A 20,755-nucleotide genomic window follows, 5' to 3' on the forward strand; every position below is an offset into this window, starting at 1 on the left:
TTCTAGGGAGAGCTTTGTATTCCAATCCTAACAATTATTAGTGAGTCACCCACATCATAGTGGAAGACTGGACCTAGCTCTTAGTCGTGAACCAATATAATCTGCTGTGTCATTTATCATGTGCTTTATAGTTTTTTTTTCCTATTTGCATATTGTGGTCGTGTTTGGATATTGTATGTGGAAGGGGAAATTATACATGACTTTTAATTTCCCAACATATATTTCAATATTTTTCAATGCTTATTCCATGACACGCCTTCTATGGATGGGAATTTCAATTCACTAATTATTAAGTTTGTAACCACCTAAAAAATATATATATTTAAATTATTATTTTTTTAGTTGTTTTCTTTTATTTTCTCAAAGATAAACCTTTTTGCTATAGAAATTATTTTTAAAAGAGAATTTGTTCTTAGAATTTAAAAAATAAAAGGAAAAGTTTTATTAAATCTTTGTCTTTTTATTATTTAATTTAAATAAGTATTCATTAGGGTTTGTTATAAAAGCCCTTAAACCCTAGGCTTTACTTTCTTAAACTGTTAGACCTAGATTTCTGTCCAAGAGAAAAAGAAAAGGAAAAAAGAATAAAAGATTTTAAGCACTTTTGACCTTAAAAATTTTCCAGAATTTTTGGTTTGAATCTTTTTGTTTATGAGCCTGTTTTTGGGTTTGAGACTCTTTTTGCATAAAAAGTTTACCTATTTGTATCCTATAAATTATAGTTTGTTATGATTTTTACATGAAAAATTATATGTTTTTACCAAGTTTTAAAGGTTTTCTATACAGTTTTCAGATCTGATTTTTCTATAAAAATCAGTAAATTGTTAATTGTTTTATGGAAAATTCTTGGAAGTTTTATTTTATAAAACATTAAATTTTCCAGATTTAAAATCCCCAAATTTTCAATTGATTATAAGGCTTTTAAACTTGTTTTGTTGAGAAACATTTTGTAAATTCAGTCCGTATTAATTTATACCGATTCTTGTATTTTTAAATGTTGTTATTGTTGAGTTTAGAGGGTTTTTAACCTAGTTTTCAGATCTGGTTTTGTAGCCTCAAATCCATAGTTTCCTAATTATTTTGCATAAAAAAGTGTTTTGAATGGGAAAATTGGGTAGATAAGATTCGGTTAGTAATTTGTTGAATTTTAAATCCTTGGATAGGATTTAAGGATTAATTTTGGATATTCGTTGTTTCTATGTTTCTAAGTTGACAACTATGAAGTGATAAGTTAATTAGATTCGTATGATTTCTGAACGAGGTAAGTGATTTATCGTATCCATTCGAAAAGTGTTGTAAGTGATTTACCATATCCCTTCGAAAAGTATTGTAAGTGAATTTACCATATCCCTTCGAAAACTAAAATTTATTTTGGCTTTGATATGAAGATTTGAAATTGATATCTTGCATATGAAATTGAAGTTTTATTATGGATTTTAAAACTAATTTGACAATTGATATTATGTTTATTTGCAAAGTATTTGAAGTGTTCTTATATTATTTGATAAAGTTTTGTTTAGATTTATTTAAAGCTTTGAAATTGATATTTTGTTTATTTGTGAAATATTTGAAATCATATTTTGGAGGATTGATAAAGATTGTTTTAAATTATTTCAATGTTTTGAGTTAATTTAATATTGAAAGTAAGTATTTATTTTGCATTTTATTTGAAAGATATTTTGATTGATTTGATAGGGCTATCCGGATATGCCATGATTTTGTTTTGAGGAACGTTTTGCTTATTTGGGGTAGTAGCCTAATTTGGAATTGATGGATTTCTGTCATGGCTAATTTGTGGGAAGACACTTTTGTGGTTTTGGCAATCATTGGGAATGAAGATTCATGTGTGTGTTATTCACTCACATGGCCTCACACTTAAGTAACCTTTCTGTTTGTTCTGGTCGATATTATTTCGACAACTCTGTTCTGGTTGATATTATTTCGACAACTCTGTTCTGGTCGATATTAATTCGACAACTGTGATAGAAGCTTCTGATTGATTGGTGTTACTGACAGGTAACCATATATGTTCTATAGGCTACCCAAATAATGCAATCTTCCGCTCTCATTTTGAAAGTATGAACGAATGTAAAATTGTTTTGAATGTTTGAATGATTTAGTTATTCGAAAGTTTTAAAGTTGTACCCAATGTTTTAGAAGAAATTTTGAAAGTTTTGATTGAAAGAAAGTTTGTTTTGAATGATTTGAAGTTTGATCGAATGAAAGGTTGTTTCGAATGAATGGAAGATTGTTTTGAATCATTAAAAGTTGGTTTTTAATTAATGCAAGTTTGTTTTGAAAGAATGAAAGTTTGTTTTGATTGACCGGAAATTTTATCTTATTTGAAGACTTTTGTTTATGAAAATCTAGTTGGTTTTGAAAGTTTTCAAAATTGTATTAAATATTTTGAAGGACTTTAAAAGTTTTGATGTGTTCGTATTTTTGTTTAGGACAGTTTTAAAAGGAAAATAAATTTTGAAATTCGATATGGAAATTGCTTATTGAGTATTTTTGTACTCATCTTTGTTTTCCTGAATGTTTTTCACATGAAGGATTGAATGATCGTTCTCGTAGAAGGTGAAGTTTACCATACTGACATGAGTTTGAAAGTCATCTTCATATTTAGTTAAGTTAGTTTAGAAAAATTATGTAAAGAAATTGCTTCCGCTGAATAATTTTAGTTCTTAAGGTTTCTTGAAAGTTACGTTTCCGCATTTTGTTAGAATGACCGTATTAGAAAATACGGGTTGTTACAAAGTTAAACATTGGCGAGATTTAAGTTGACTATTAGGGATATAAATTCCAAATCCATCCCTACAGAAATATCTTAACACTAAAGACTCATAATCAACATCAAACTTATTGGCTATCAAAACTTTTAATATGCCTTCATATTGGCTCATAAAATATTGATACAATATTATTATATGTTCAAATATAAGTAAATCAATCTAAAACGTTTTGTAGCTCGAAGCTTCCAATAGTGATGCCACAACATTAATTTTTCCTTTAGTAAATAGAAGTGTTATTCTTCTTGTCCGTTTTTTTATTATTTTTTTTAAATAAACAAGTTTCTTAAAATAATTAAATTGTCACTTCTTCTATGAATTAAAAAAAAAAAAACGAACTCATCATATGATATACTAGTAAGGAAAAAAAAAGGAAAGAAAACTACTATTGAAAATAAAGGAATCATTAGTGTTGTTTGAACATACAAGTACATGAATGGTTACAAGTCATTATCCTTTGCACCAAGAATGAAAGGTCCTCATTACCAAATTTCTTCTTCTCTTTGGTGGTGGCTGAAAATCGAAAACAAGGGTGATGAAGGGAGTGGGTTTTTGCCGAAAAAACAAGGGGAAGAAGAGAGTTGTGTGGGTTTTGGTGGAGTTGTAAAGCTTAGGCAATGGGTCTATTTAAAGCTTTCCCCAAACTAAATCCTAAATGGAAAGGGATTGACATTTAAGTTCAACTAAGTTTCCTAAACCTAAAAGGAAAAGAAAACAAATTTGAATACAAAATAGGATTAGGGAAACAAAATTTGAGTTTGAAGAGAAGTTCTTAAAGCTAAATCATAGAGGATTAATGTTTGACCCAAAATAAAGCCCATGCTATCGAAAATTAAAACCCAAACCGTGAAGGAAAACGAAATTCGAACTGCTGGAAAACAGGGCAGGCGCCAGGCGCCTGCGTGATTTATTTTCGCAAAGGGCAGGCGCCTGGCGCCTGCGTAAAATTTTTTCAATGTTTTTTTTTTTTTTTTTTTCATTCTTTCTTTTTGTTTTTCAACGTTTTCCAAAAACATTCTTAATAAGCAAAACTTTTTATAATTAGACAAAAAGAATGTAAGATACAAAAATTTCCTTCCTTTACTTTTGTTCTTTCCAAACGGATAAGAAGGAAAAACATTTTTCGCAAACATTTATTGACCTGAAAGTTGAATAGAGGTTTTTCCTCTATCCACTGGTTCTCCAAAATACGGCTTAAGTCTCTGCCCATTTACTTTAAAAACATTTCCTTTAGAGTCAACTAGATCCACTGCCCCATATGGGTAGACTTTAAAAATTTGAAAGGGACCAGACCATCTAGACTTAAGTTTTCCAGGGAAAAGTTTCAACCTAGAGTTGAATAACAGAACCAGATCACCTTCTTGAAGATTGTTCGGCCGAAGACGCCTATCATGCCACTGTTTAGTTTTTTCCTTAAACAACTTAGCATTCTCATAAGAAAAGTGCCTGTGTTCTTCTAATTCCAACAATTGTAACTTCCTCGCTTCACCTGCAGCCAACAAATCAAAATTTAATTTCTTAGTAGCCCAAAATGCTTTATATTCTAGCTCAAGAGGCAAATGACATGCTTTTCCAAAAACTAGCCTATAGGAGGACATGCCGAGGGGAGTCTTAAATGCTGTCCTATATGCCCAAAGTGAATCATCAAGCTTAAAAGACCAATCCCTACGGTTAAGATTTACAGTTTTTTCTAAAATGTTTTTTATCTCCCTATTAGATATTTCGGCTAACCCATTCGACTGAGGATGATATGCTGTTGCAACCCTATGACGCACATTGTATTTAGTCAGCAACTTTTGCATAGACCTATTCACAAAATGAGCCCCCCCATCGCTTATCAGACAACGCGGGGTTCCATAACGCGTAAAAATGTGCTTTTGCAGAAAACGAATGACAACTTTGGAATCATTGGTAGCAGTTGCAATGGCTTCTATCCATTTCGAAACATAATCTACTGCTAACAATATATAAAGCTTACCATTAGAAGATGGAAATGGACCCATAAAATCTATACCCCACACATCAAATATTTCAATCTCCAGGATCGGGGTTTGAGGCATTTCGTGGCGTTTAGATATATTACCTGTCCGTTGGCATTTGTCACAAACCTGGGCAAACTTATGTGCATCTTTGAACAGAGTGGGCCAAAAGAACCCACTTTGCAAAACTTTGGCTGCGGTTTTGTGTCCTGCAAAATGTCCTCCATATGGAGACATATGACAAGCGTCTAATATCGCCTCGTGCTCTTCTTCTGCGACACACCTGCGTAAGATATTGTCAGGTCCTAGCTTATATAAAAAAGGCTCATCCCAACGATAACATCGAACTTCATTTAGAAATTTCTTTACCTGTTGCTTGTTGAACTCATAAGGAACTATTCGACTTACCAAATAATTTGCTATATCGGCATACCACGGAACTGAATCAACTCGCAAGAGTTGCTCGTCAATAAACCGTTCACGTATAACAGTTCCATCATCACAGAGCGGGGATTCCAATCTAGACAGGTGATCAGCAACTTGGTTTTCAGTACCCTTCCTGTCCCTAACTTCAATATCAAACTCTTGAAGTAACAAAATCCACCGTATCAAACGTGGTTTAGCATCTTTTTTAGCAAATAAATATTTTAAAGCAGAATGGTCAGTAAAAACAATGACTTTTGTGCCTATCAAGTAAGACCTAAACTTATCAAAGGCGAACACAACTGCTAACAGTTCCTTTTCAGTAGTAGTGTAATTGAGTTGTGCACCGGTCAGAGTCTTACTAGCATAATACACAGGATGCAAGATCTTGTTTTTACGTTGTCCTAACATAGCTCCTATTGCATAATCACTGGCATCACACATGAGCTCAAAAGGTAAATCCCAATTAGGTTCGATAATTATAGGAGCTGAACTTAGAGCAACTTTCAACATTTCAAATGATTTTAAACAGTCATCATCAAAAACAAATGGTCTATCATGTTCTAACAATTGACACAAGGGTTTAGAAATTTTGGCAAAGTCTTTTATAAAGCGGCGGTAAAATCCCCCATGCCCTAAAAAACTTCTAATCCCTTTGACATTTGTAGGAGGAGGTAGCTTTGAAATGATGTCTATCTTAGCGTGGTCTACCTCTATTCCTTGCTTGGAAATTTTGTGACCCAAAACAATACCCTCTTGTACCATGAAATGACACTTTTCCCAATTTAGGACTAGGTTTGTTTGTTCACATCTCTCCAATACTCTCTCCAAATTAACTAAACAAGCGTCAAAAGAATTTCCAAAAACAGAAAAGTCATCCATAAAAACTTCTAGAATATTTTCTACCATGTCAGAGAAGATGGCCATCATACACCTCTGAAAAGTCGCGGGTGCATTGCATAGTCCAAAGGGCATTCGCCTAAAAGCGAACGTACCATACGGACACGTAAATGTTGTCTTCTCCTGGTCTTCTGGAGCAATAGTAATTCGATTATAACCCGAATATCCATCTAAAAAACAATAGAAATCCTTACCTGCCAGACGGTCGAGCATCTGGTCAATAAACGGGAGAGGAAAATGGTCTTTCTTTGTTACCTTGTTGAGTTTGCGATAATCAATGCAAACTCTCCACCCGCTCACAGTTCGGGTTGAGATGAGCTCATTCTCCTCGTTGGCCACCACGGTTATACCCCCTTTCTTTGGTACACACTGTACTGGGCTTACCCAGCTGCTGTCGGATATTGGGTATATAACACCGGCGTCAAGCCATTTGAGAATTTCTTTCCTTACAACCTCTTTCATCTTCGGGTTCAACCGCCTTTGACTCTCAATAGAGTTCTTAGCATCTTCTTCCAATAGAATTTTGTGCATGCAAAAGGCTGGGCTTATCCCTCGGATATCTGCTATCGTCCATCCAATGGCCTTTTTGTGCTTCTCCAAAATCTGCAATAAAGAATATTCATTAGTAGGTGATAAATTGGAAGCTATAATAACTGGTAAAGTGTCGTTATCCCCTAGATACGCATATTTCAAATGCGACGGCAATGGCTTCTGCTCCAACGTGGGTGGTTCCACTATGGACGGAAGTAACGACTTGCATTCTTCTTTTTGTATTTTTTCAATAGGATTAGCCATATCTTCTGGTCCTTCTGCTATCTTATCAAGCTTTTCTTCAATCTCTGTAACTAATAAGTCATAAAACTCATCAAACATAATAGGATTCAAGCTATTTATAGCAGAGCACTCTTCAAAGTCTCCTGGTAATTTCATGGCATCTAGAACGTTAAATTTAACTTCTTCATTATTTACCCTCATTGTAATTTCTCCCTTCCTCACATTAAAAACTGTATCCCCAGTGGCTAGAAATGGTCTTCCCAAAATAATGGGAACGTCTAAGTCTGCCTCGCAATCTAGAATGATAAAGTCCGCAGGGAAAATGAATTTGTCCACCTGGACTAAAACATCTTCTATCTTTCCCTCAGGTCTTATGATAGATCTATATGCTAGTTGGAGGGTAACCGTAGTAGGTCTAGCTTCTCCTATGCCTAAAGATTTGAAAACTGATAATGGCATAAGATTAATGCTAGCGCCTAGATCACATAATGCCCTACCTAAGTTTTTTCCTCCTATGGAACATGGAATGGTAAAACTGCCAGGATCATTACATTTCATGGGTAGCGGGCTGCCTACAGCTTCACTACTACATTTTGTCATGGCTACCAGTTCATGCTCTCCTATTTTTTTCTTCCTAGAAACTATATCTTTCAAAAACTTAGCATAATTTGGCATCTGTTCTAGAGCATCTACTAATGGTATATTTATATGCAGTTGTTTTAAAATATCTAAAAATTTTCTAAACTGGGAATCATTATTTTTCTTAACTAATCTTTGTGGAAACGGGGGAGTAGGGGTAAAAGAAGGTTATACCTGTGGAGGAACACTCGGGGTGTCCTCATTACCTTTTCTAATATTTTCTTTTTCTGGTGTTGTTGGATTTTCTGGTATCTTTACAATTGGTTCAGTGGACGGAATCTGTACATCTGTTGTTGGCATTGTTGGTCCATCATATGCCAGTCCACTCCTGAGGGTGACAGCTTTGCACTGTTCTTTCCCTTCTCGTTTTGGTAATTCAGTATGGCCTGGAAAAGAACCTTGTGGTCTATTCTTCAATTCATTGGCGAGTTGTCCCAATTGGGTCTCGAAATTCCTCATTGATGCCGCTTGGGATTGTATCACTGCGTCGGTTCGGGCCATGTACTCCTTCATCATATTCTCAAGATTTGAGTTGTTATTTTGAACTGGTGGAGTCTGTGTTCTCTGATTGTACTGCTGTTGCGGTGGTGGGATGTATTGCTGTGTAGGTGGAACATAGGGCTGCTTGTTCTGTTGGCTCTGCCCTTGATTAAAACCGCTCGAACCTCCTTGTCCTCCCCACGAGAAATTAGGGTGGTGCCTCCAACCTGGGTTGTAGGTGTTCGAATATGGGTTAAAGTTCCTATTGTTCCCATGTCCTACATAAAAAACAGAAGCAGGGTTATGTGGACAATTATCATAAATATGGTTTTCACTGCAAAATGAACAAATGAGATCGTTGACTTGGCAAACAGGGGCAGAAGTGCAATAATCCGACTGCACAGGTTGTATCGGCGTGGCTAATGGATTTGTTATTCCCAATGCCATCTCTTTTAGCCTCTGGTTCATTGTAACCATCTCTTTTTGCATCGAGGTCGCAATGTCCAGAGCCAAAACTCCAGCTGGATCTTGCTTCTTTGGTGATGCCCTAGATCTTTGCGAACACCATAGTTCGTTGTGTGAAGCTAAGTCATTTAGGATGTCAACTATCTCGTTGAATGTCTTCTTTGTAAAGGCTCCGTTGGCAGCATTGTTTAGCATCATCTTAGTAGGATGATCTAAGCCTCTAAAGAAATGTTCTATCTGGATGCATGCCGGCAAGCCATGGTTCGGACATTTCCTGATTAGTTCTTTAAATCTCTCCCACGCCTCGTGAACAGGTTCACGATCATACTGTCTAAATGAGATGATCTCCTCTCTGATATCAGCGTGGCGAGTAGGTGGGAAGAATTTTGTTAAGAACTTCTCCACTAACGACCCCCATGTGGTGATAGATCCCGGTGGAAATGCATTGAGCCATGCTCTAGCTTGGTCCTTCAAAGAAAATGGAAAAAGTGTTAGTCTCAGAGCATCGTCTGTTATACCAGGTAATCGAAATGCATTTGCAATTTGAATGAATGATTTCAGATGATCATGTGGATCCTCATGTTCCTGCCCTCCAAAATGTCCAATTGTCTGCAACATTTGGAACATCATTGGTTTAAGCTCAGAGTTTGCGTGGGCTGGAATAGGGTTGACTATCCCTGAATCAAAGTTCTGAAAAGCCGTGGCGGCATATTCTCGCATTGCCACGTCTCTGTTGTCCGCCATCTGGATATGGTTGAATTCATCATTTCTTGCATGATCCCTCATATTACCGTTAACAGCAGGTGGATCAACCGGATCACGAGGTGGAATATCTGCCATTGATGTGCTCGTACTCTCTACCTCACTTTCAGGACTGATTTCACCTTCTCTCTCTTTTTGCTTTTCTAGTTGTTTTCGAAGTCTTTGCTCCTTTCGAGTTTTTCGAAGGGTCCGCTCAATCTCAGGGTCAAGGGGTAGAAGAAAAGATCTTGTGCTCATGCACTTTAACTTACCCTTGTGAGATAAATGACCAAAAATATAGAACAAAAACGGTGGATGGAAATTACACCCAACAACAATTCACAAAAATAAAAACTAAAAGAATTTGAAAATAATTTTAAAACTAAAGTCCCCGGCAACGGCGCCAAAAACTTGACTGGGATGTTTATGCTGAACGCACGCACTAAGCGTGGTAATAATTATATAGATGCAAGCGCACACCTGTCAGAGTAATATAAAATGGATGGAGTATCCAAGTATCGATCCTCAAGGACTTCTAAACAATTTCCAAACTCTGAAGTTTTAAAGAATAGTGAATGTTGAAATGAATGATTCTTGTAAAATGGGAAGTGGTCACAAATAATGGTTTTGGATTTGGGATTTGGACTTATAATAATAAAACCTAGCCTGATTTACTTCAAGTTAGCCAACAAAGAATCAAGGACATGCTAAGGATAATATGCATTTTACTTTAGAAACTAACGACTACGCTTCTCACTTTACTTATGTCTAAGCAAGTTCAAAGTCCTAAGACATTCCCCAATATGTCTATTATGAGATATATCTTAGTTTTAGGATGGAAATAGTCGCAACCTCGGGTTAAGGTCCTATGTCTAGGCTACTTAAGCGGAACCCTTATGTCTAAGGCGCTCCTCTCCTCGGTTTAACCACTCAACAATGCAAATAAGCAACCTTTTCAGTATTGACTTGTTAAGACTTACAGTGGCCTTCTCTAAATCCTAACTTTTTGGGAAAACATGTTGAGCAATGAATGGAAAGTAAAAACACTACTTCTTAGCAACCCTTTTTAGACATAAAAGGCTAACTATCCATAACCGGGCTAGAGACGGGAATTTAGAAAGACATATTGAAGAAAATACAGCAAGTAAAATGGTTGAATGTGGAATGCATGTGTGAAAAACAAAAGTTAACTAACGGAGAGTTTTTATCGGGATTGAGAGCTTCGCCCTTCTCTTTCAAGCAAGGGAGAGTGTCACGTGCTCTTTCCTCCAAAAACACAACTCTCTTAACTAAAAATAAAGTAAAGGCAAAGAGAGAATAAGCAAAGTGCTAGATTTTTATATATTTGAATAAGTAGAAAATGACTAAGTACAAATGGAAACAAAACAAGCTCAATAAAGGAATGTAAAGTGCTCGGGATTTAAAATCCAAAAGTAACTAATGAAAGCAACTCAAAAGTACTTAGAAAGCAACAAAGAAACACTAAAAATGATCAAGAGAAGGAAGCAAGGCTTGATGAATTTGGTGGAGAAGTTGCTGGAATTTATAGCTGTGCAGAATTGGTTAGGTAGGTCCTAAAACGATGGTGAATCACCCATTTCCAACTCTTTTGACTGACCAAATCGTGCTCAAACTGATAGTGGAACACTTCTTCTACACGTATGCATCGGTTGGAACCACCAAAACGCATTGGAAGACGCGTTTCATTAAGGGCAAAGTTGGAAGAAAAACAGTTTTTCTGCAGGCTTCCCAGGCGCCTGGCGCCTCCCATGATACTTTTTCGTCTTTTTGCTTCTTTTGATTAATTTGCACTCCCAAATGGTCCTAAAATGTCATAAATACAATATAAGCCATCCACAAACCATAGTATATGAATTTTGCATGAATTGGAACTCAAACGATCGAGAAAAATCCGAAACAAAGCTGAAACATTGTAAAAACAGCATCTAAAACCTTCTTTTTACGCATGTAAACAAGCGTAATCAGCTGCAGCAGCCGAACTGGGAGTCTCGGTCGTCCACGACGCTCAAAGATCGTCATTCATGGTTGGACTCACCGGAATCGGGCTGCTACTACTCGAGGAAGGCGAGATGTGGCGATTTGGAGCGTGCCGTCTTTGGTCGCTAGTTTCCGCCGGCGAACTGCTGCAGGAGGACACCGACCAAAGCTCGTGTTGCTTGCTGCCATCGTCGGAGGACGCCGTCGCTGCTGCCGTCGACGACTGCCGAGGGGTTCTGAAGTCGCGCCGCTGCCGAAGAACGCTGCCGTGCTCGCGAACTGCCACCGAATAGGTCGCCGAGGGTTGGGCTGCTGCAGGTTCGAGGAGGCGCCGCCATCGAAGGACGCTGCTGTGAGGTGTGGTCGCCGGCGATGAAGGCTGTTGGGGCGGCGGCAGCGGTGGGGAAGAATAAGAAGATGAAGAAGAAAGGTGAAATATTTGGATTAAGGGTTTTACCCTTTTTTTTTCTTTTACGTTGTTTTAAAACTTATAGCCCAAACCCTAAAACTTAAAGGAGGCCCAAAACAACAAGCCCAAAATTTCACTTTAGAAATCAAATACCACCCACAACCACCCAAAATAAAATAGCGAACTTAAACTCTAATAGCCAAGAATAATAATCCAATAAGTAGAAATTAAGAGTCCAAAAAGAAACCATGAATTTAAGATTTAACTAAAAATCTCCTACACTGATCGAGAACTTAAATTATCGTAATCCAATGAAATGAAACTTAATTCTAATTTAACCAAAAATTATAATTCCAAAATTATAAGATCCAAGAATTAAAGTTATCAGCTTAGGGAAAATCCAAAGACACTATTTATCTCTTAAAATAAACGAGTCAGAGAACGTGGGGCGTTACACCTTGATTCTTTGTTGGCTAACTTGAAGTAATTCGGGCTAGGTTTTACCATTATAAGACCAAATCTTAAATCCAAAACCATTATTTGTGACCACTTCCCATTTTACAAGAATCACTCATTTCAATGTTCACTATTCATTAAAACTTTAGAGTTTGGAAATTATTTAGAAGTCCTTGAGGATCGATACTTGGATACTCCATCCATTTTATATTACTCTGACAGGTGTGCGCTTGCATTTATAGAATTGTTACCACGCTTAGTGCATGCGTTCAGCATAAAACCACCAGTCAAGTTTTTGGCGCCGTTGCCGGGGACTTTAGTTTTAAAATTATTTTCAAATTCTTTTAGTTTTTATTTTTGTGAATTGTTGTTGGGTGTAATTTCCATCCACCGTTTTTGTTCTATATTTCTGGTCGTTTATCTCACAAGGGTAAGTTAAAGTGCATGAGCACAAGATCTTTTCTTCTACCCCTTGACCTTGAGATTGAGCGGACCCTTCAAAAAACTCGAAAGGAGCAAAGACTTCGAAAACAACTAGAAAAGCAAAAAGAGAGAGAAGGTGAAATCAGTCCTGAAAGTGAGGTAGAGAGTACGAGCACATCAATGGCAGATATTCCACCTCGTGATCCGGTTGATCCACCTGCTGTTAACGGTAATATGAGGGATCATGCAAGAAATGATGAATTCAACCATATCCAGATGGCGGACAATAGAGACGTGGCAATGCGAGAATATGCCGCCACGGCTTTTCAGAACTTTGATTCAGTGATAGTCAACCCTATTCCAGCCCATGCAAACTTTGAGCTTAAACCAATGATGTTCCAAATGTTGCAGACAATTGGACATTTTGGAGGGCAGGAACATGAGGATCCACATGATCATTTGAAATCATTCATTCAAATTGCAAATGCATTTCGATTACCTGGTATAACAGACGATGCTCTTAGACTAACACTTTTTCGATTTTCTTTGAAGGACCAAGCTAGAGCATGGCTCAATGCATTTCCACCGGGATCCATCACCACATTGGGGTCGTTATTTGAGAAGTTCTTAACAAAATTCTTCCCACCTACTCGCCACGCTGATATCAGAGGGGAGATCATCTCCTTTAGACAGTATGATCGTGAACCTGTTCACCAGGCGTGGGAAAGATTTAAAGAACTAATCAGGAAATGTCCGAACCATGGCTTGCCGGCATGCATCCAGATAGAACATTTCTTTAGAGGTTTAGATCATCCTACTAAGATGATGCTAAACAATGCTGCCAATGGAGCCTTTACAATGAAGACATTCAACGAGATAGTCGACATCATAAATGACTTAGCTTCACACAACGAACTATGGTGTTCGCAAAGATCTAGGGCAACACCAAAGAAGCAAGATCCGGCTGGAGTTTTGGCTCTGGACATTGCGACCTCGATGCAAAAAGAGATGGTTACAATGAACCAGAGGCTGAAAGAGATGGCATTGGGAATAAAAAATCCATTAGCCACGCCGATACAACCTGTGCAGTCGGATTATTGCACTCCTGCCCCTGTTTGCCAAGTTAACGATCTCATTTGTTCATTTTGCAGTGAAAACCATATTTATGATAATTGTCCACATAACCCTGCTTCCGTTTTTTATGTAGGACATGGGAACAATAGGAACTTTAACCTATATTCGAACACCTACAACCCAAGTTAGAGGCACCACCCTAATTTCTCATGGGGAGGTCAAGGAGGTTCGAACGGTTTTAATCAAGGACAGAGCCAGCAGAACAAACAGCCCTATGTTCCACCTACACAGCAATACATCTCGCCACCGCAACAGCGGTACAATCAGAGAACACAGACTCCACCAGTTCAAATTAACAACTCAAATCTTGAGTATATGATGAAGGAGTACATGGCCTGAACCAACGTAGTGATACAATCCCAAACGGCATCAATGAGGAATTTCGAGACCCAATTGGGTCACCTCGCCAATGAATTAAAGAATAGACCACAAGGTTCTTTTCCAGGCCATACTGAATTACCAAAACGAGAAGGGAAAGAACAGTGCAAAGCTGTCACCCTTAGGAGTGGACTGGCATATGATGGACCAACAATGCCAACAACAGATGTACAGATTCTGTCCACTGAACCAACTGTAAAGATACTAGAGAATCCAACAACACCAGAAAAAGATAATATTAGAAAAGGTAATGAAGACACCCCGAGTGTTCCTCCACAGGTACAACCTTCTTTTACCCGTACTCCCCCGTTTCCACAAAGTTTAGTTAAGAAAAATAATGATTCCCAGTTTAGAAAATTTTTAGATATTTTAAAACAATTGCATATAAATATACCATTAGTAGATGCTCTAGAACAAATGCCAAATTATGCTAAGTTTTTGAAAGATATAGTTTCTAGGAAGAAAAAGATAGGAGAGCATGAACTGGTAGCCATGACAAAATGTAGTAGTGAAGCTGTAGGCAGCCCGCTACCCATGAAATGTAACGATCCTGGCAGTTTTACCATTCCATGTTCCATAGGAGGGAAAAACTTAGGTAGGGCATTATGTGATCTAGGCGCTAGCATTAATCTTATGCCATTATCAGTTTTCAAATCTTTAGGCATAGGAGAAGCTAAACCTACTACGGTTACTCTCCAACTAGCAGATAGATCTATCATAAGACTTGAGGGAAAGATAGAAGATGTTTTAGTCCAGGTGGACAAATTCATTTTCCCTGCAGACGTTATCATTCTAGATTGCGAGGCGGACTTAGACGTTCCCATTATTTTGGGAAGACCATTTCTAGCCACTGGGGATACAATTTTTAATGTGAGGAAGGGAGAAATTACAATGAGGGTAAATAATGAAGAAGTTAAATTTAACGTTCTAGACGCCATGAAATTACCAGGAGACTTTGAAGAGTGCTCTGCTATAACTAGCTTGAATCCTGTTATGTTTGATGAGTTTTATGACTTGTTAGTTACATAGATTGAAGAAGAGCTTGATAAGATAGCAGAAGGACCGAAAGATGTGACTAATCCTGTTGAAAAAATACAAAAAGAAGAATGCAAGTCGTTACTTCCGTCCATAGTAGAACCATCCACTTTGGAGCAGAAGCCATTGCCGTCGCATTTGAAATATGCGTATATAGGGGATAACGACACTTTACCAGTTATTATAGCTTCCAGTTTATCACCTACTAATGAATATTCTTTATTGCAGATTTTGGAGAAGCACAAAAAGGCCATTGGATGGACGATAGCAGATATCAGAGGGATAAGCCCGGCCATTTGCATGCACAAAATCTTATTGGAAGAAGATGCTAAGAACTCTATTGAGAGTCAAAGGCGGTTGAACCCGAAGATGAAAGAGGTTGTAAGGAAAGAAATTCTTATATGGCTTGACGCCGGTATTATATACCCAATATCCGACAGCAGCTGGGTAAGCCCAGTAAAGTGTGTACCAAAGAAAGGGGGTATAACCATGGTGGCCAACGAGGAGAATGAGCTCATCTCAACCCGAACTATGAGTGGGTGGAGAGTTTTCATTGACTATCGCAAACTCAACAAGGTAACGAAGAAAGACCATTTTCCTCTACCGTTTATTGACCAGATGTTCGACCGTCTGGCAGGTAAGGATTTCTATTGTTTCTTAGATGGATATTCAGGTTATAATCAAATTACTATTGCTCCAGAAGACCAGGAGAAGACAACATTTACGTGTCCGTATGGTACGTTCGCTTTCAGGCGAATGCCCTTTGGATTATGCAATGCACCCGCGACTTTTCAGAGGTGTATGGTGACCATCTTCTCTAACATGGTAGAAAATATTCTAGAAGTTTTTATGGATGACTTTTCTGTTTTTGGAAATTCTTTTGACGCTTGTTTAATTAATTTGGAGAGAGTATTGGAGAGATGTGAACAAACAAACCTAGTCCTAAATTGGGAGAAGTGTCATTTCATGGTACAAGAGGGTATTGTTTTGGGTCACAAAATTTCCAAGCAAGGAATAAAGGTAGACCACGCTAAGATAGACATCATTTCAAAGCTAACTCCTCCCACGAATGTTAAAGGGATTAGAACTTATACATTCAGACCTTTGTGGTCCGATGAATGTTAAAGCTCGAGGAGAGTATGAATACTTCATCTCTTTTATAGATGATTATTGAAGGTATGGTTATTTATAAGTAATGCAACAAAAGTCTAAAGTCCTTGAAAAGTTTAAGGAGTACAGGACTGAAGTTGAAAATCAATTAGGTAAAACGATTAAAACACTTCGATCAGATCAAGGTGGAGAGTATATGGACTTGAAATTCCAGGACTATATGATAGATCATGGAATCACCTCCCAACTCTCAACCCTTGGTACACCTCAACAAAACGGTGTATCAGAAAGGAGAAACAGAACCCTGTTGGACATGGTTCGATCAATGATGAGCTATGCTCAGTTGCCTAACTCGTTTTAGGATTATGTAGTGGAGACTACGGTTTATATTTTGAACGTGGTTCAATCAAAGAGTGTTTCTGAAACACCCTTTGAGCTATGGAGGGGTCATCAAGCTAGTTGACATCACTTCCGTATTTGGGGATGCCCGACACACGTGCTCATGACTAACCTAGAGAAACTGGAACCTCGTTAAAAATATGCCTATTCGTAGCTTACCCTAAAGAGACAAGAGGTGGTCTCTTCTTCGATCCTCAAGAAAACAGAGTGTTTGTTTCGACAAATGCCACTTTCTTAGAAGAAGACCACGTTCGAGATCATAAACCACGAAGTAAGGTAGTGATTAACGAGATTTCTAAAGAGGCTACAAACACGTCAACAAGAGTTGTTGATTAAACTGGCACTACAACAAGAGTTATTGATGAAGCCAGTACATCACCTTAGTCACATCCACCTCAAGTATTGAGGATGCCTCGACGTAGTGGGAGGATTGTGTCACAACCTGACCGCTACGTGGGTTTAACTGAAACCCAAGTTGTCATACCTGATAACGGTGTCATGGATCCATTGACCTACAAAAAGGCAATGGAAGATACTGACAAGGATAAATGGGTTAAAGCAATGGATCTGGAAACGGAGTCGATGTACTTCAATTCCGTTTGGGAACTTGAAGATCAACCTGACGGGGTAAAACCCATAGGGTGCAAATGGATCTATAAGCGAAAACGAGACGCTGAAAGAAAGATACAGACCTATAAAGCAAGACTTGTGGCAAATGGCTACACACAAAGGGAAGGGGTAGACTATGAGGAAACCTTCTCCCCTGTAGCTATGCTTAAGTCCATTAGAATACTTTTGTCTATTGCCACATATTATGATGATGAGATATGGCAAATGGACGTCAAGACTGCTTTTCTGAATTGAAATCTTGAAGAAAGTATTTATATGTCTCAACCCGAAGGGTTCATAGCTCAAGGTCAAGAGCAAAAGGTTTGCAAGCTTAAACGGTCCATATATGGACTGAAACAAACATCTCGATCTTGGAACTTAAGGTTCGATACTGCGATCAAATCTTATGGTTTTGACCAAAACGTTGATGAGCCTTGTGTACACAAGAAGGTCATCAACAACACTGTAGCCTTCTTAATGTTGTACGTGGATGATATCCTACTCATTGGGAATGATGTAGGATACCTCACCAACATAAAGAAGTGGCTAGCGACTGAGTTCCAAATGAAGGATTTGGGAGAAGCTCAGTATGTTCCTGGCAACCAAATTCTAAGGGATCGCAAGAACAAAACGTTAGCCCTGTCTCAAGCAACTTATATAGACAAGATGCTTGTTCGATATTCGATGCAGAATGCCAAGAAAGGCTTATTGCCCTTCAGGCATGAAATTCATCTGTCTAAGAAACAATATCCTGAGACACCTCAAGAAGTTCAGGATATGAGACGTATACCCTATGCTTCAGTAGTGGGCAGCCTAATGTACGGTATGTTGTGCATTAAGCTTGACATTTGCTATGCAGTAGGGATTGTCAGTAGGTACCAATCCAACCTAGGATATGATCACTGGAATGCTGTTAAGGGAATCCTCAAGTATCTTAGCAGAACGAGGGACTACAAGCTTGTGTATGGTGCTAAGGATTTGATCCTTACGAGATACACTGACTCTGACTTCTAAATAGACAAGGATTCAAGGAAATCCACGTCGGGGTCAGTATTCACTCTTAACGGAGGAGCGGTAGTTTGTCGAAGCATCATACAATGATGCATTACAGACTCCACCATGGAGGCTGAGTATGTTGCAGCTTGTGAAGCAGCAAAAGAGGCGGTTTGGCTTAGAAAGTTCTTAACAGATTTGGAAGTCGTTCCAAACACGAACTTGCCCATCACACTTTATTCTGATAACAGTGGTGCCGTGGCAAATTCTAAAGAACCTCGAAGCCACAATAGAGGCAAACACATCGACAGGAAGAACCACCTTATACGGGAGATAGTGCGACGAGGAGATGTGATTGTCACAAAGATTGCTTCAGAGCACAACATTGCTGATCCTTTTACAAAGGCACTCACAGCTAAAGTTTTTGAGGGCCATCTAGAAAGTCTAGGTTTACGAGCATTGTACAGTTAGTCTAGGGCAAGTGGGAGAAATGTAATGCGTATAGTGTATGCCCTAGTTTATTGTATTTTCCCTTTTCTTTATGATAATGTACACCCCACTCGAGTTTAGTTGAAATGGGAGTTTATTGGGTGTGTTGCTCTAAACTCGTAGTTTGTATTTTGTGTCAAAACAAATGTACATTCAATAAGTTTTATTCAATAATTTTATTGTTGAATTCATAGCATTGCATTGTCCAAATTCTAATAAACTAAACATCCAAGGTTATTTTAATGTAATCGGGACATTATATATACTGGGTATATATTTGATATATTGAGTATATATTTGATATACCCCTGATATATGAGTATATAATTGATATACCCCTGATATATGAGTATATAATTGATATACCCCTGATATACAAGTGGATAATGTCCCGTGAATAACCTAAAGGGTCAATAGTATATGGATAAGGCTGGGTCCCTTATCCTGGCAACACTGTGGATACGACCCACTTTGTAAATGTTACAGACGACTCGATCCAGGTCGTTCGTGTGGAGACATGCGAGTGGGGGTATCCTATACAATGAGTTTGTATAAGATTGGATCGCGAAATAGCCAATCTTTAGATGTAACACCGTTAACTAATAGATTGCTATTTCTTAGGATGACCATGCAACTCATTCTCTATCCTGAGTGAGTTATGGACTCCTGCCTGTGAGGGCTCGTCCTTTGATTTGTATGAGTGAGAGTGGCCCGAGTCGCCGACTCAACATTCCTACCATTTTGGGGACGAGATCGAGTGGAGAGCTGGGAACATAACTTCACAAGATGGAATTCACTCCTCCCCGACTTTAGGAGAGTAGATGAGTGTTCTCTTAAATGCTGACTCCGGGACTTGAACTAGGGGCCCCACCTTTTCATTGGCCCGAGAGGGACTTCCGGTTATTGGTCAGACCATAACCGGGTTGTTCATTAGAGGAGCAGTGGTATTTAAGGAGTAAGATGTAACTTAAAGGTAAAACGGTAATTTGACCCAAGTTGAGTTACGAGCACTCGTGAAGGATTGACTTGTCATTAATGGTTATATATCCGTGGACACGAAAACATTCTGCAGTGAGAAGAGTGCAACTCCGGATCTTTAGTGGAGTGACCCGTAGTTAACAAATGTTGATTAACTTGGTCAAGGAGTTTGATCGATTAATCTTGTATCGTTGGAGCTTCTAATCTGTAGGTCCATTAGGTCCCCTTGCTAGCTCAAAACGGGTAAAACGAGGATCAAGTTTTTGGAAAAATTTGAACTATTCAAATTACTTAACGGATTATATGTATATTGATACATTATAATATATAGTTAATTCGAAATTAAAACTATATATTACGTGAGAAATTATTTGAATGAGATTCAAATAAAATTAATATGAATAAGATTCATATTAAAACTATAGGTTAAAAATAATGTACATGAGATGTACATTAGAACTATAGGTTATACGAGAGAAATGTTATAGAATATGATTCTATTTATGTGATAGATAATTAAGTGTTAATTATTTGATATATACATATGTTAATTAATTATTAATTAGTTTATATATATATATATATATATATTCATTATATATATATATATATATTAATTATGAATATTAATATTAATATTAAACTCCCCTGGAAAATTGCAGGGGAGTGGAAAGTCAATATGACGTGGGGAGTTACCCCACGTCATTTTCTTTTTTCTATTTTGTTGCAGTAGTGTGCTGCAACAAAAAAAAAAAACAGAGAATTCCCAGCATCTCTCTCAATCTAATGCTCTCTCTCAACTCCCTCTTTTTCCATACAAATTGCTCCCACCAGCCCGATCCCGGTACCCAGAGGATAGTACGAAAGATCGTTTGGTAGTGTCAGGAAATCATCGAAGAATAGTTCTTCAAACGTAAGGAAAACAAGCTTTTCCCCTGTATTTTCATTCATGAACGTTTTGATTTTGTTTCCCAAAAATCATGAATGATGGTCCGCTTCCGCTCTGAGAATCACATCCCTTCACTTGCGAGTGCTAGATGAAGCTGTTATGGCATGTGGACTGCGAAGGAGATTTAGCAAGATCATGGTCCAAAGTTCACGAGAACTTGGCATCAGAGGACATCAGACGTAAGCAGTTGAAACCATCTATCGAG

At 37.9% G+C, this 20,755-nt stretch overlaps 1 protein-coding gene and 1 non-coding gene across 2 annotated transcripts in view; one reads left to right on the forward strand and one right to left on the reverse strand.

The window, feature by feature from the left end:
- Positions 1-3,770: 3,770 nt before the first annotated feature.
- Positions 3,771-20,755, reverse strand: part of LOC148212248 (uncharacterized) — a 31,072-nt gene continuing 14,087 nt past the window's right edge. Inside the window, exons 4-6 of the mRNA XM_088122163.1 lie at positions 7,450-7,557; positions 5,027-6,597; positions 3,771-4,528 (exon numbers count right to left, since the gene is read on the reverse strand). Of these exons, the coding sequence (XP_087978289.1) occupies positions 3,923-4,528; positions 5,027-6,597; positions 7,450-7,557 (2,285 nt within the window). The 3' untranslated portion in view covers positions 3,771-3,922. The remainder of the gene's footprint in view (positions 4,529-5,026; positions 6,598-7,449; positions 7,558-20,755) is intronic.
- LOC148212249 (small nucleolar RNA R71) lies at positions 8,703-8,809 on the forward strand. Its single transcript, XR_015790058.1, has one exon. It is a non-coding gene; the product is annotated as a small nucleolar RNA R71 (small nucleolar RNA).

Source organism: Momordica charantia (assembly GCF_013281855.1).
Source record: "Momordica charantia cultivar OHB3-1 chromosome 3 unlocalized genomic scaffold, Mcharantia_2.0 BLBB01000003.1, whole genome shotgun sequence".
NCBI classification, from domain to species: Eukaryota; Viridiplantae; Streptophyta; class Magnoliopsida; order Cucurbitales; family Cucurbitaceae; genus Momordica; species Momordica charantia.